This window comes from Notamacropus eugenii, chromosome 3 (assembly GCF_028372415.1).
Source record: "Notamacropus eugenii isolate mMacEug1 chromosome 3, mMacEug1.pri_v2, whole genome shotgun sequence".
NCBI classification, from domain to species: domain Eukaryota; kingdom Metazoa; phylum Chordata; class Mammalia; order Diprotodontia; family Macropodidae; genus Notamacropus; species Notamacropus eugenii.
In genome coordinates, this window is record NC_092874.1 from 249,318,047 (window position 1) to 249,333,598 (window position 15,552).

At 37.5% G+C, this 15,552-nt stretch overlaps 1 protein-coding gene across 2 annotated transcripts in view; it reads left to right on the forward strand.

Annotated features, from left to right (window-relative positions):
- Positions 1 to 15,552, forward strand: part of LGR5 (leucine rich repeat containing G protein-coupled receptor 5) — a 196,891-nt gene that overhangs the window by 98,223 nt on the left and 83,116 nt on the right. For both annotated transcript variants that reach the window (XM_072655379.1, XM_072655380.1), the window contains exon 3: positions 10,874 to 10,945. In XM_072655379.1, the coding sequence (XP_072511480.1) occupies positions 10,874 to 10,945 (72 nt within the window). The remainder of the gene's footprint in view (positions 1 to 10,873; positions 10,946 to 15,552) is intronic.

Here is a 15,552-nt window from a genome sequence, read left to right on the forward strand (position 1 = left end):
GATAGAAAGTGAAGTCAGAGATAACTCCAAAATTTTTAATGTAGAAGATAGCATGAAGGGTAGTACCACTGATAGAAAAGTGAAGCATGAAAGAGGAACAGGTTTAGCAGAAAAGATAATGAACTCAGTTTTGAACATGTTGGATTTGAGGGGAATGAGTGAAAAATGCAGGTCAAGATTTCCACTAATGCAGAAATATGTTTTGATGTAAATTGATGTGAATTTGAAGTGAAGACTTGATGTGAATAATAGGTATCATATCTAGTGTCCTCTTAATGGGTGGAGGAGGGGATGATGGAAGGGAGAGAATCTGAAACTAAAAATAAAATTGAAAAATACATTTTTAAAAGGATTTCTTATAGACAGTGATTTTCAGGTCAGGGTAAGGAGGAGAACACTAACTCAGGACATCACAAAAGGTTTCTTTAAGCGTCATGTTTAAACTGAGCCTTGAAGGAAGTCATGGGTTTCAAGAGGTTAAAGGCAGGAATGTGGGCAAGCCTGAGGGACATCCTGTACAAAGGCCCAGAGATGGGAGATGGAATAGCATGTAGAGGGCACAAGTAGGCTAGTTTGTTGGTGTACAGGATACATGAGAGGGTAAAATGTGTAATCAGCTTTCAATAGACTTGGAGCCCAAATGGGAGAAATTTTATTTTATATTAAAGGCATATGGAGCCACTGATAATCCTTGAGTAGAAGAGTCATGTGAGCAAACCTATGCTTTATAATGATCAGTTTGACAGCTATATAGAAGATTATTAAAGATGAGAGGGACTGGAGGCAAAAAGAAAATTTAGGAGGGTCTTAGAGGAACACAGGCAAAAGCTGATGGGAGCCTGAAACCAAGGAGATTTCAATGCAAGTTAGAGGAGATGGATGAAAGAGATATTGAAGAGTTATCATCTACAAGACTTAGCAACTGATTGGTTATGGGATATAGAGGAAAATAAAGATTCAAGTGTGACTAAAATGAGGAAGTTTGGGGGATAATGGGCTTAACGGAAATGGTGACTTTTGTTCTGAACGGATGAGTGTGAGATGCCTATGATAAAAATAGTCAACAAGAAGCTTGGAGATATGGGAATGGAACTGAAAAACACAGGGTGGATATGTACAGCTGAATAAATATGTATATCTGCATAGACATGATAATTGAATCTATGAGGGCTGAAAGAGAATATAATGAGAAATAATATAAACAGAAAAAAGGAAAGGGTCCAGGACAAAATCTTGAGGAATATCCAAGGATTATATCCAAGGATAAGGATCTAGCAAAGGAGTTAAAAAGGAGTGGTCAGAAAGGGAGGAGAACTAAGAGAGAACAATATCATGAAAAGAGTATCCAAAAAGAGGGACTTGACAACAATATCAAATTCTTTTCTGTTGTTGTTCAGTCACTTTTCACCTGTTTCCAAATCTTCATGACCCCATGTGGGGTTTTCTTGGCAGAGACATTAGAGTGGTTTGCCATTTCCTTATCCAGCTCATTTTACAGATGAGGAAACTGAGGCAAACAGGGTCAAGTTACTTGCTCAGGATCTCACAGCTAGTAAGTATAAAGTGTCTGAGGCTGGATTTGAACTCAGATCCTCCTGACTCCAGGGCCAGCTGCCACAGCTAAGCACTTTTTACATGTGGTATTACATTTGACCCTCACAACAATCCTGTGAGGTAGGTGCTATTATTATCCCCATTTTACAGGTGAGGAAACTGTGGCAAACAGATTTACCTAGAGTTGGGCAGATAGTAGGAATCTGAGGCTAGATTTGAACTCAGGATGTTCTGACTTCAGACCCAGCACTCTATCAATCCAAAGCCCACCAAATTGCATTTTACAGATTCAAAAGGCACTCTTTTTCTATTTATCTTTTCATCATTATGCAAATTTCAGTAGATTGTTTAATTCAAATACCCTCAAAAAGAAAGGAAGAGAAGTGGAGTCAGCTGCTAAAAGCATAGGCTGGCCCTTATGACTTAGATGGAACACAGCAGCCACTACCTACATTATTAACATATATGAACCATTTTTACTTATCTATAAAATAGTTACAATAATGCTTACATTGTCTATTTCACAGGGTGGCTGTGAAGAAAATATTTTCTAATCATAAAGGCAGTATATAAATGTGAGCTATTATTATTCTTGGAAGAAAAGTACCTGTCATTTGATCCTTTTGCCCAATTGTAAGACACTCTTGAGAGATATGTGACTTCAGACTTGCAGAAAAATTCTCCTACGTAGCAAAAAATATATATATGCCAAGAGATTAACTATGGCAATGCCTCCACCATTGAGTATTGCCAGGTAAAACACATAATATTTACACTAAAAGTACATAAATATTACTATCCTATAACTTTTTGCTAACCGGAGTTTCCCTGGAAAGTAAGAAAAATTTTATGATACATGTAATTAACACTCAATCTCAATATCTCTTTCTATTTTATTTAGCATCCTTTGTCCAAAACTTCCATCTGCAAAAATCAAACTCTAATGCCTTCTCCTGATTCTGGAAGCCATCCTTAGTCCTTGAAGGCTATACAAGAAAAGGCTTCATAACTTTCTAGTGGGAAGAGAAATAGAGTCAGAGAGACTGGTTCCAGCCCTGGTCCCATTATTTAATCTGGAAAGTCTTACAAACTCTAAATCTATGGATCTTAAGTATACACGCAACAACAGATCATGTCTGCTATACTAATCAAATAAGTACAGAGAGACTCATCAGCAAAAGATTGGTCCTAAATGATGAATTTTATGGTCATAGTAATCCACAAAAGAAATAAAAAATGTCTTTGAATCTTGTGTGCCCTGAATCTTGTGTGCCCCTTTTCTGCTTTCAATGAATTACCAAGTACTATTTTTTTTGAGGCAATCTGAGTTAAGTGACTTGCCCAGGGTCATGCAGCTAATAAATGTCTGAAGCCCAAGTACTATTAATTCTACTTCTATGATGTCCTTTGCATCCATATTCTTTTTTCTATTCCCATTGTTACCCAGATAACACAATCAACCTGAAAGATTCCAGCACCATCATCAGTGATTTTATTGTTACCACCTTTTTAGCATCCAAATTCATCCTTTCTGTGCTGCTATCAAATTAACTTCTTATACAATGATCTGGTCTCATTATTCCTTTGTCCAAAATTCTTCAGTAGTTTTCTACTACCTACGAAAGTGCAAAGCCTTTGATCTAGTATTCAAGATCCTCTGCAATCGAGCCCCACCTTACCTTTTCACATGCTGCCGTATTGTAGAGAGGGGTAGTTTTCATTATCCCTCTGCACAAACTCAGTATTAGAAGCTAGAGTAGGTCCCCAGAAGGGTGATCAAGATAGTGGTAGAGAAGATCAGCTAAAGCAACTAAAGATGTTTAGCCTGGAGAAGGAAGATTTCAGGGAAGACATAATCACTGTCAGTATCTGACACAATAAGGGGCATAGTGTTCCTGGCCTGGACTCAGGAATACTTGAGTTCCTGAGTTCAATCTGGCCTCTAGCTGTGTGACCCTGAGCAAGTCATTTCACCCTGTTTTCTTCATCTTGCCTCATCTGTAAAATGAACTGGAGAAGGAAATGGCAAACCACTACAGAAGTTTTGCCAAGAAAATCCCAAATGAGATCATGAAAAGTTGTATATGACTAAAAATCAACTGAACAACACTGAAAAGAGGCATAAGCCTTTATTTGCTTGGCTCCAGAGGGCAGAACTAATAGGAAGAGAAGCAGAGAAGCAAATTTGACCTTGATATAAGAAAAAAAATATTCCTAACCATAGAACTGTCCAAAAGTGAAAAGGGATGTCTTCATCACTGGAGATCAACAAGTGGAAGTTAGATGGTACCATCTCAGAGGTGTTGTAGAGAGGGCTTCTATTTACATTGGGACTGGACAACTATCATAGGTTCCCTTCTAATCCCAACCTTCTATGTTTCTGTGTGATTCTGTGAAATGCCCCATGATGCCTTGCATGATCTCTTAAATAGGTAATGACCTTCCCCCTACAGTGTATGTGCTACCTGACTTTGCAACTCACTAATGTACTTATTCTACATTATCTGATCCCTCCTTCCTTTCCTATATTTTTATATTTTATTCCCCACCCCATGTACTCTACATGCAACTACATTGATCTGTTTGCTTTCCCTCAAAAACAACATGTCATCTCTTGTCTCAATGCAATGCATACTCTAACCCCTCATCTCTATCACTTAGTTTCTCTGGCTACCTTCAAGAATTAGTGCAAATATCACCTTCAGGGAGTATTTCTTGATCCTCCTTCACTCAGCTAATAGTCCCTTCCCTTCTCAAATTACTTCTCATCTATTCTATATATATCTTGTAAATACTTAGCTATTTACAAGTCATCTCCCCATTAGATGGTGAGCTTTATGAAGGGAAGGATGGTTCTTTTTCTTTGTAATCCCTTCACTTAACACAGTGCCTGATACAAAGTATTTAATAAATGCTTCATAAATGTTATTATAACAATTTATACATAATAGATTTGCAGTTCCATGTGCAATCATATTTTTTAAATCCAACTATGTTACAGAAATGCTTGTTTTATTTCATAAATTAAAAATAAAATAAATAGAAAGCTTCCTGGCTGATGATATGGTGATCTGTGTTTGTGCCTTATTGGACTGTGAGATCCACAGAGCAGAGACCATCTCTTATTTAAATTTTGAACCTGCTACTATTTTACTCTCTGCAAATAGATAGTTGATAAACATTTGTTGAAAAAATTACTTTTTAAATGAGGCCCACAGAAGTTGAATCAGTTCGCTGTGCTAGCTAGTAGAACCAGGTCTTTGTTATTTCCTCCTTATTTGTTGAAGATTATAGCTGCAACATGAATGAATTGCTTTTTGGTTTTTTATAGCTCCTTCTGTTCTAAGAGATATTTTGAATACTGTTCAATTCCATGATTCAATTCAATTCGATTTGGTCTTACTCCCTGCTTCATCCCTTCTATCAGGGGAAAAAAGGAAAGGAAAAGAGAGGAGAGGAGAGCAGAGGAGAGGAGAGGAGAGGAGAGGAGAGGAGAGGAGAGGAGAGGAGAGGAGAGGAGAGGAGAGGAGAGGAGAGGAGAGAGAGGAGAGGAGAGGAGAGGAGAGGAGAGGAGAGGAGAGAAAGGAAAGAAAGGAAAGGAAAGGGAAAGGAAAGGAAAGGAAAGGAAAGGAAAGGAAAGGAAAGGAAAGGAAAGGAAAGGAAAGGAAAGGAAAAGGAAAGGAAAGGAAAGGAAAGGAAAGGAAAGGAAAGGAAAGGAAAGGAAAGGAAAGGAAAGGAAAGGAAAGGAAAGGAAAGGAAAGGAAAGGAAAGGAAAGGAAAGGAAAGGAAAGGAAAGGAAAGGAAAGGAAAGGAGGAAGATGTTGCCTATTAAGCTTGCCAAAACACTAAGCTACAGGATTTGTAAATTCACAAGTCGCGTCTACTCAGTTAACTCTGACCAATTTCCCAACTACATATGAACTTACTGTTCAATAAAGAAATATGGTTTTTTAAGCCTCTTTGTGGATCATAAACAGGAAAGAGGTCCCAGTTGCCTTCTAAATTCAGAATCTTTCATGCTTCTATTATACTATTGTCCCTTGCTTGCCCAAACCTTTTAAACAAATCAGAAAGCTCTTCTTCTCTGATCTTTGCAAGTGTAGCACTCCCTCTGAGCTACTTCCCCAGCTTGCACTCCCCTTTATGGGTTGGGTCCTCAGAGAGAGGTCATTGCTCCAAAATCTTGGTGTACCCAGTGGGTCTATACTTGTGAGATCCCATTGGTACACTTCTCCTTAATAACCAATAGACATAATTGACTCAGAGCAAAGGTATTTGCTAAAATGGCATAGGAAGAACATTCTTTTCCATAAAATCTAGGATGCATTCTCTCATTGATATACACAGCATCCATGAGAAGAGGAGGCACAGAGTACAATGGTAGTGGTGTGCCCATTTAGGAGCACGTGTTTTCAAGGTAACACATGCTTCCAAAACCAAACAGGTTTGATGTCCTATCTTTCCTTGTGGAGTACTCACATAGTTCCCCTGTGAGTACAACTTCTTTCCTGGGTAGGTTGCTCAGCTGGACTCCCAAGGGTCTGCCCTTCTCCACTGATCACCTGAAAACTATCAGGGCTAATTCTCTCTTGAATCCATGATCAGCTCTTTTTTTGCTGCTAAAAGTCACAATCCTTAAAAGCTACTCCCAACCCTGAATCTTTTCCACTCTATGTCTTTCCTGAGATTGTGTGTTTCTGCTCTCTATTGGATGCAATGTCTTCTTTTGGGTAAAGGACACCATGGCCAATTGAGGTAGAAAGGAGAGACTATCTGACCTCCCATCTTCTGCCCTCTTATGGCAGACTTGCACAACTTGGTAGTAGCTAGAGATCAAAACTAAAATAGGCAAAACATCTTTGGGCCACAGACAGGTTAGGCTAGAGACAGACAGACAGATGGTTGGTTGCCATCGGTCATGTGACAAAGAGGAGAGTGTCCAATGACAACTCTACATTTTTCCGTGGCCCCTGAAATCCTTTGGCAGAAGTGACCCATGGGTCATATGTTATGCTGGCCTGTCTTACAGTATAGATGTAAATGTCGTACTCTATAACCCAGATCTGATGGCAGAGCTGGTACACTCGGCATTTTAAGGTGTTGTCTGGGACATGACCAATCATTATCCAGTCATGGTTAGATAACTATCTGCTCTTTGTTTTCCGTGATTATATCCTGGGTCTCCTGGGTTGAGAGAAGTAATATTCAGAAACTAATTCCACTACACAAGAATAAAGGATTTTTAGGAAGTATTTTGAGGAAGACAGAAGAACATGTATTTACCTCAAAATCAGAGGACAGTGAGAGTAAGTTCATGAGCAGTGAAACCATTAAAATTTTCCTTCTTTGATGAAAATTAAGTATTTCCCATATGAATGCATCTTGCTTCTCCATTTCAGTGGCACATTATGCTGATTTTACCCAGAGTTCAGGAATTCAAATGATCAGGTACTCAAAAGAGTTTTGCATTTAAAAATCCTAAACTCAACCAACTCACAGATGTCAAGCTGGAGGGGACCTTAGAGATGGACTATTCCAGAAGTTCTTAATCTTTTATTGTGTCATGGACCCCTTTGGCAATGAAATGTGAGAATAAAGTTTTTGTTACATACATTCATAATTAAAAGAAATGCTAAATTTCAGCTAGAGGTTAGTAAAAATAAAGATGCAATGTTCTCCCATCTTAGTTCACTAACCCCCAGAGATCTATTCACAAATACCTTCAAGGTCTGTTAAGAACTTCTAACCTAGCTAGACCCTTATTTTACAGATGAGGAGACTAAGGCGAGAGAGATTAAATGGCTTACCCAAAGTTGAACAGTTAGTACATCACAGACCCAGAATCTGATTGAATAGTCTTAGAGATCATTCTGAATGAGTGAAGACTTGGAATTCGAATGATTTCATGCAATTCTCTGATCTATTCTGATCTATAGCCTTCAGAAACTCTTTATTGTCTAAAAGTTCAGTTCCTTTGTCATTCAGTTTTCCAAAATCTCACACCAATCTCTTCATGCATTTTACACTCCACTTAAACTGAAATACTCTGAGTTGTGTCCTGTGCATGCTCTAAACTTTTCTATTTGCTGTTACTGTGCTCCTTCCCTGTGCCTGGAAAACCCTACTTTGCCAAGATTAGCTGTGGAATTCCAGCTTAGTGTTTAATGCTCAACTCTCTTGCCACCTTTCCCTCTCCATGAAGCCATGTCTGATTCCTGCCTCCATGAGTAATATTCCCTCTCATCTCACATAGTACTTTGTTTTAGAGCTTTTGTATATAATATTGTACATTATAGTTATCTGGTTGGCATCCCGTCTCCCTGTTAAAAGTGGCTTCATAAGGGTAGAGGTGATCTCTTAAATGTCCTTCTCCTTATTACCCAACATAATATTTTTATACACAATCGTGCTTAATAAATGTTTGTTGAATGAATGCTTCTGTTAAATAGCTTTACTAAGTGTAAAGTTGTTGTATAGTTTTTAGAAATTATGTTGGCAAAGAGAAGTCACAGGTAGTGATGTATGAATATGTTATCAAATATCACATCAATTATTCTAAAAACAATCACAATTACAAACTTTCCATTCTTACTGTTTTAAAAAAATATATCCTCAAAAAAGGTGGGAGGTTTTTATTTTCTTGTTTTTTTCCTGTTGATTTTCTTTTCAGAATGTTCATATCTCTACTGACAGATAGAATTTAGGATAGCCAGGGGACCTGCTGTGGCCCAAAGAGTCCATTATATGTTCAGATTGATTCCAAAGGCCCAGAGGAGGAATTGATCAGAGCTCTCTTCCATATTACTGTTCTGTTTGGCTCTGAGATTGAGCCTCAGATGGCATGTCTCCAGACATCCAAGAGAATGCCAAAATATGATTTTTTTAAATGCTGTTCTCTGCTTCCCAAAAATAATCCTATCCAAGGCTGCAAAAGTCAAAACTCAGCTTTAAAGCAAAGGTACAAACAACATTTAGGACCTAGCAAAAATGAATCCAGATTTGAGAGTGAAAGGAAACTTTGGCAAACATGTCAGCTATCAAAACATGATGTAGAGGACAAGCCCAGTGAAGATGATTAGAAAAGAAAGTGATTTTCAAAAGAAATACTAAATATTTCTTGAATTCATTTGGAAGTTCTAGTGGACATTTTTTTCTAAAACTCCAGTACCCTCAATTGCAAAATCACTTGTCAGTTAGTAAACTGAACTACATACATGTTGACTTGATGTAGGGGTGGCTAAGTGGTGACAGTACTGGTCCCAGAGTCAAGAAGATTCATCTTTTTGAGTTCAAATCTGACCTCAGAAACTAACTGTCTAATCCTAGGCAAGTCACTTAACCCTGTTTGCTTCAGTTTCCTCATCTGTAAAATGAACTGGATAAGGATATGGCAAACCACTCCAGTGTCTTTGCCAAGAAAATTCCAAATGGGGTCACAAAGAGTCAGACACAACCAAACAAGAACTTCTTGATTCCAAGTCCAGTCCCCTATCCACTACACCACACTTTCTTTGGCTGCCATCATATCAGCTTCATGAACATATGACCAAATGCTCTCCAGACAGAATCAGGAAAAGACCTGGGTTCAAAAGACCTTCCTCTGACACATACCAGATGTGTGACCATAGACAAGAAACTTAACCTCTCAATGCCCTAGACAACTTTAAGACATGTAACAACTGGAAAAGGTATCAGATCTTGAGTTAGAGAACCTTGATTCAAATCTTGGTTCTGCCATTAATTACCTACATAACCTTGGATACAAAGGCACTTGGCCTCTCTGGTCTTCAGTTTCACCATTTGTAAAATGAGGGTATTGGACTAGATCAATGGTTGTTGCTGTTCAGTTGTTTCAGTCAAGGCCAACTCTTCATGACTCCCTTTATGGTTTTCTTGACAGAGATACTTGAGTAGTTTGGCATTTCCTTCTCCAATTCATTTTACAGATGAGGAAACTGAGGCAATCAGAATGCAGTGACTTGCCCAGAGTCTCACAGCTAGTAAATGTCTAAGGCCAGATTTGAACTTAGGTCTTCCTGACCCCAGGCCTGGCTCTATATCCACTGTACCACCTAGCTGCCCAGATCAATGGTATCAAACTCAAATATAAACAGGGATACTAAGCCATACCTAAGAATCCTTTTGACCTACATATTGACTTAGAAGCTCCAGGTGTTTATAGGTTTCTCTTTTTTTATTAATAGATCAACACATTAAAAACAGATATGACCTAGTTTTTAATTTGGTTCAGCTGCACTTAGAAGTGTTGGGGGATTTTAGGCTACCCGTCTGACACTTGGGTTATTATGTGACCCTAAATTCCCTTCTAGTTTTGCATCTATATAATCTGTTATGTTGACTTATCAATGAGTAGCTCATCTGGATCAGTGGGGGAAGTTTCCATACCCCCATATTCCCATGCTGATGAAATCATCATTCCAGAATATAGATATGTGCATATATATATATATATATATATATATATATATACATATACATACATATACAGACACACACACATCACATTGTTCCACAGGAAAACAAAGATACATTATGTATCACATAATGATGTGAATATACTTGTATGTGTGTATTTTGTATATGCATATATATATGGTGGTCACATTTTTCCACTAGCTGATATATGTATGTATATACACATACACATATACATATACATGTGTGTAATGTATTTTAAAATATAAATATTTAAATGACAGCCATATTCTTCTACCAGCAGATATATATGTATATACATACGTGTGTGTGTATGTGTAGAGAGAGAGAGACATGTTCATACATGGCAGAAATATTCTTCCACTGGCAGAAATATATGTTTGTGTGTATATATACATGCATATATACATCGTGTATGTGTGTATATATGTGCCACATTCTTCCACTGGCAGATATATAAATACAGACACAGATATACACATATATGTGCATATAAAAGTGGCCACCACATTCTTCCATTGGCAGCTTTTGAAGTTTGCTGTACGGTACTAGCTCTCACCTGGAATTTAAAACAACAGTGACAACAATTTAATCTACAGTGAAAGTCATCAAGCCGATTTATAGTGAAATTAACAACTGACTGTGTTTCTTTATCCCCTTGCATTCCAGCTGCCAATAATTTGTTAATGTACAGGATTTGTTTTTCATAAAATAATCCTGATAACTAAACAATACTCAACAATTTTTATGGCATCTGTAGACTGAATCTAATTGTGTTTTGTTTTTTTTTGTTAACAATGACATTAATTCCACACGAAAGGAAATGTATTGATAGTCACTCCCTCTCTTTTGACTTCTGTAGGCGACTCGCAGGAAATGGGCTGACAGGCATCCCCGAGGGAGCGTTCGCTGGTCTTTTCCGTCTTAAAGTACTGTAAGTAGATTATGCAGTATGGTGATCTATTTCTGATTTCAAGCCTGAAGTATTCCAGGGAGCTAATTAACTTGTAAAGTTTGGATCCCTCTAATGAACTGTTTAGACCACATTATATAATCCATCTGGAGGCCAAATATACCGCACCATAAAACTTCATTGCACTTTTCTATATTTGTTTATGGAAAAAAAAGTTACCACCACCCTCACAAACCCCAGCATTGGATGAGAGTTAGCATTAATGCTTTCTCCAAAGTAGGCTAATAATCAATTAGTATATGGTTTACCAACGACTCTTACTTTTTAGAATATTTTCTCAAAGGAAGAGATCTTTGGGGTTGGCGCGATGATGAAAAATGTAGAGTGGCTTTAAGCATTTTGAGAAGTGATTGAATTAGCGTCCCCAATGTTATTTGATAATAGACTAATTACACATTTGGAGTTGTTTTCCCGGTCTCCATCAACTATATCAAAAGGATATAAATATCAAGGAACATTCTCCATGTGGCCTAAAGCTGAGTTCCAGAATTGCAGATTTCCAAACAGTTTAGCATGTCACAGTGGAAAATAATGAGGCACCCTCAAAATCAGGAGTACCTGCGTTCAAGTTCCACCTTTGCCACATACTGATTGCATAATACTGGGTAAATATCAAACTCTCGATGCTCTAGGTAATAATCTAAGGCTATAAATTGGAGAAGGGTAGCTGGGTGGTGCAGTGGATAGAGCTCCCAGACTGGAATCAGAAAGACTCCTCTTTGTGAGTTCAAATCTGGCCTCAGACACTGACTAGCTGTGTGACCCTGGGAAAGTCACTTAATTTTGTTTGCCTCCTGTAAAATGAGCTGGAGAAGGAAGTTGCAAGCCACTCCAATATCTTTGCCAAGAAAATCCCAAATGGGGTCACTGAAGAGTCATCAGATATGACTGAAAATGATTAAAACATGAATAAAACAAAGAACAGGTAACAACCTTCTTTAGTAGAGAGAGTTTCTTCACCCAGGAATTCCCTCTATCATAGGTTCAATCCTTGACCCTATCCCTTAGCTTTATTAGAGGCAGTTGGTGGCACAGTGGATAAGAACACTGTGCCTGCAGTCAAGAAAACCTAAGTTCAAATCTGACCTCAGATGCTTACTAGCTGTGTGACCCAGTGTTTGACACATAGTAGGTGCTATATAAATGGTTATTCCCTTCTCCTCTTCCCTTCATTAGAAAACCTCTGAGGTCCTTTTCAGTTCTTGATTTATAATTCCATGTCCACATGCCACATCTGTATTAAAGAAAACTCTTTGTTCATGGGAATGAATGAAGTATTTGTTAATCATTTATTGTGTGTAAGGCCCTGCATTAAGTGCTGGGTTTACAAATAGAAAAGTCAAACAGTCCCAGTTCGCAAGGAGCTCCCATTTTATTAGATATTAGAATCTCAGAGCTTCTCATCTCTCCTGTTGCTTTTTTAAAATTTATTTTGTTCATAGATATCTTTTGTTTTGATATCACTTTTATTTCTGAATGAATTCCTTCTCTGTCCCCTCTCTAGGAAATCATTTTCTGTAAGAAAGAATTTTTTTAAAGGGAGCAGGGGGAAGTTCAACAAAATTAACAAACACATGAACTGTATCTGACAGCACTTGGCATCTAGTGTTTAATAAATTCTTGTTGACTGACTGTTGACTGACAATAGAGACAATATCCCTCCATTTGGGGGCTTGTAAGATATTCATGGGTTATTCATTCCTATTTCTCCATTATACCATCATTTGCCCTCCCAGTGAACCCTCAAAGGTGATTGAATGTTTGGCCTGTTTGCATCTGGACTGTTACAAAGGGCCCCAGTCCCACAGGACTTGGAGACATAATGATTACAGAGATTCAAGATGCTTTGTTGTTTGCAGATTCTGAGGACATATGGTTAATGGTTCCAGTGGTGTTCCAAGGTGTACGATCTGTCTTAAAACCAAACAAAAAATCCACAAACCATCTGGTTTTAAGGGGAGTTCAGTTGTCACTCTCCATCAGTAATTGCATCCTCAATCATCAATTTCTTCAATGGAGCACTGAAAAGAACATGAATAAATAGGGAAGGAGGACAGAGAAAGATGCACAGTATCAGACCCCTAATGCCAGAAGGCAGCAATCATAAAACCTAATGTTTGTGGAGGGAGAGGACAAAGATCAGGGTCTCACAGACACCTCTCAATTCAAAAATGGGTCTACGCAAGGCCACATGTGGTGCTAGGGAGGAAAAAAATAAATCTCTTGCATTCAATCATCAGGAAACTTAAGATTCTCATCCTGGCTTAGTTAACCTGCTTGCAGCATGAAGGTGAGCAAATTCCTTCCCTCATAATATCCTACATCTGCAAAGAGGGAGAGGATACATTTTCTCATCTTTTCTTATCTCCCTTTCACTTTCAAGTTAGCTCTTCAGGCCAGGGGAAGTCCCCTGGGTAAGTAAGAGTGAAAACGCAAGTTGGAATTAGTCTGGTACGGCTTTAAAAGTCATTTGGTCTCAGAGGGCATTTCCTATTGTTATTCCTTTCTTACAATGTTTAACTTAGAGAGAGGAACATTTAGGCACAGTATATTACATTTAAATAGACAGCTCTTATTTCCACACAAAAATGAATTTGAATGCAAATATTTTTTTTAATCAAATTCAGAAAAGCAAATAGTTTTTAGTCACCGTAGATGACTCATTTTTTTTTCCTTTTTAATAAGTTGTTTTGGTGCCATATAGGCAATTTAAGTTGCTATTTTCCAGACCTCCTAATCATTCTGGTGATGATGACATCCAATACAACAAGCATTTATTAAGTGCTAGCTACGTGCAGGGCATTGTACCATGTATTGGGGATATAAAGACAAAATGATAAAAGAAGGGGTACCTCTAGAGGGGATGATAGAGCATCTAAAAGGGTAAGCATATACATGATAATTTAAGGGGGTTGGGCATAAACAACTAAGGGAATTAGAGGAAACTTTCCTTGGGAGATTGTGTCTGAACTAAGCCTCAAAGGAAGGTTGTAATCCTAAAAGGAAGAGATGAAGAGGGAGTTGGTGGTATAGAGGACATCTGTGCAAAAGTATGGAAGTAAGAGATGGTATGCCCAGTATGGGAAGAGCAAGTAGACAGTTTTAATAGAAAATAAAGTCTATGGAGAGTACTAATGGGCAATAATAAACCATGAAAAGTATGCTAGGGCCAGATTGTGAAGGGTTTTAAGTGCCATGGTGAAAAAAAAACGTATTTTATCCTAACAGCAATAGGGAGCCATTGATGTTTCTCATAAAGTGAAGTGATATGGTCAAACGTGTGCTCTAAGATTATTTCGGCAGTTTTGTCCACTACCAACCAGCTTCATGACACCAACCAATTAGACATTTGAAACAATCTGGATAAGTGACTTATTTCTGTTTGGCCTTGTATAAATATAGATGACATAATTACAGTGAGGGAACTTTTAAAAAATAAACTGATCAGTATCCTAATCTATGTTCTGAAAGCTTATTAAATAGTAACTAAATTTATTATGCTGCCCTCAGTGTTTGAGTTCATTTAACAAAATATTTGTTTAGTCCTAACAGACCAGGTCTATATAATTTCTAGTATATAAGTACAGTAGAACCTTGATTTACTATTTTAATTCGTTTCAAGATTTTGTTTGTCATACAATCTGTTCATATTGCAAAGCAAATTTTCCCATAGGAAATAATGTAAAGTTGGATGATCGGTACCACATCCCCACAAATATTCATATAAAAATAATTATTTGTAATTTTAAGTAAGATTTTTGTTCTTAATGTGCCTGAAATATAATAGCAATGATTAGTACACAATATAAACTGAAAATAAAATAAATTAACCTGCACTTTACCTTTGAAAAGTGTCTTGGCTGGTGTGAGGGAGACAAGAGGAAGGAGGAGGAGGAAAGATTATTGCTTAGAAGGAGAATCTCCTATGAAAACATCGGGGATTTCAGTGTCAGTAGTGTTCTCTCATGGTACTTTCACTAAAAGTAAGACTAACACTACTACTTTCACTTATTTTTCATTTTGTAGAATCACTTTCATGTTTTTACTCACTGATTTTTTTTTCTTTACATTCGCTTCTGACTAGGAATCGAAAGACACTTGTTTTTGACGTTTTTTTCAGAATGTCATGGAAATGTGACATTACATTATCTTTAAAAAATATTCATGGCTCTCATTGCTACAGCCTTATTTGAGTGATATTTTTCAACAAAATTTTGGTGTTCGTGCTGCGAGTTTTTGTTCATCCTGCAAAACAAATTTTGTGAAAAATTTTTCCTCCTCCAGCAAAGCATAGGTAAACCAGGTTACTCGTAAACTGAAATAATTGTAATTTTAAAATTGTAATTGGAGAGTTTAAAAAAAAAAACAACTTGAATTCTTATGCTAAAATTATCTGTTTAGGCTACCAAAAGTACCTCTGTCATAGGAATTAGATATCGATATGGATATGGATATTTATATACATATACATATAGATACATCCACAAGCCATTCGTCTTTCTCTTCATCAATGCAGTTCAATTCAACAAGAATTTTACAAGAGCATACTACATGCAAGGCACTATGCT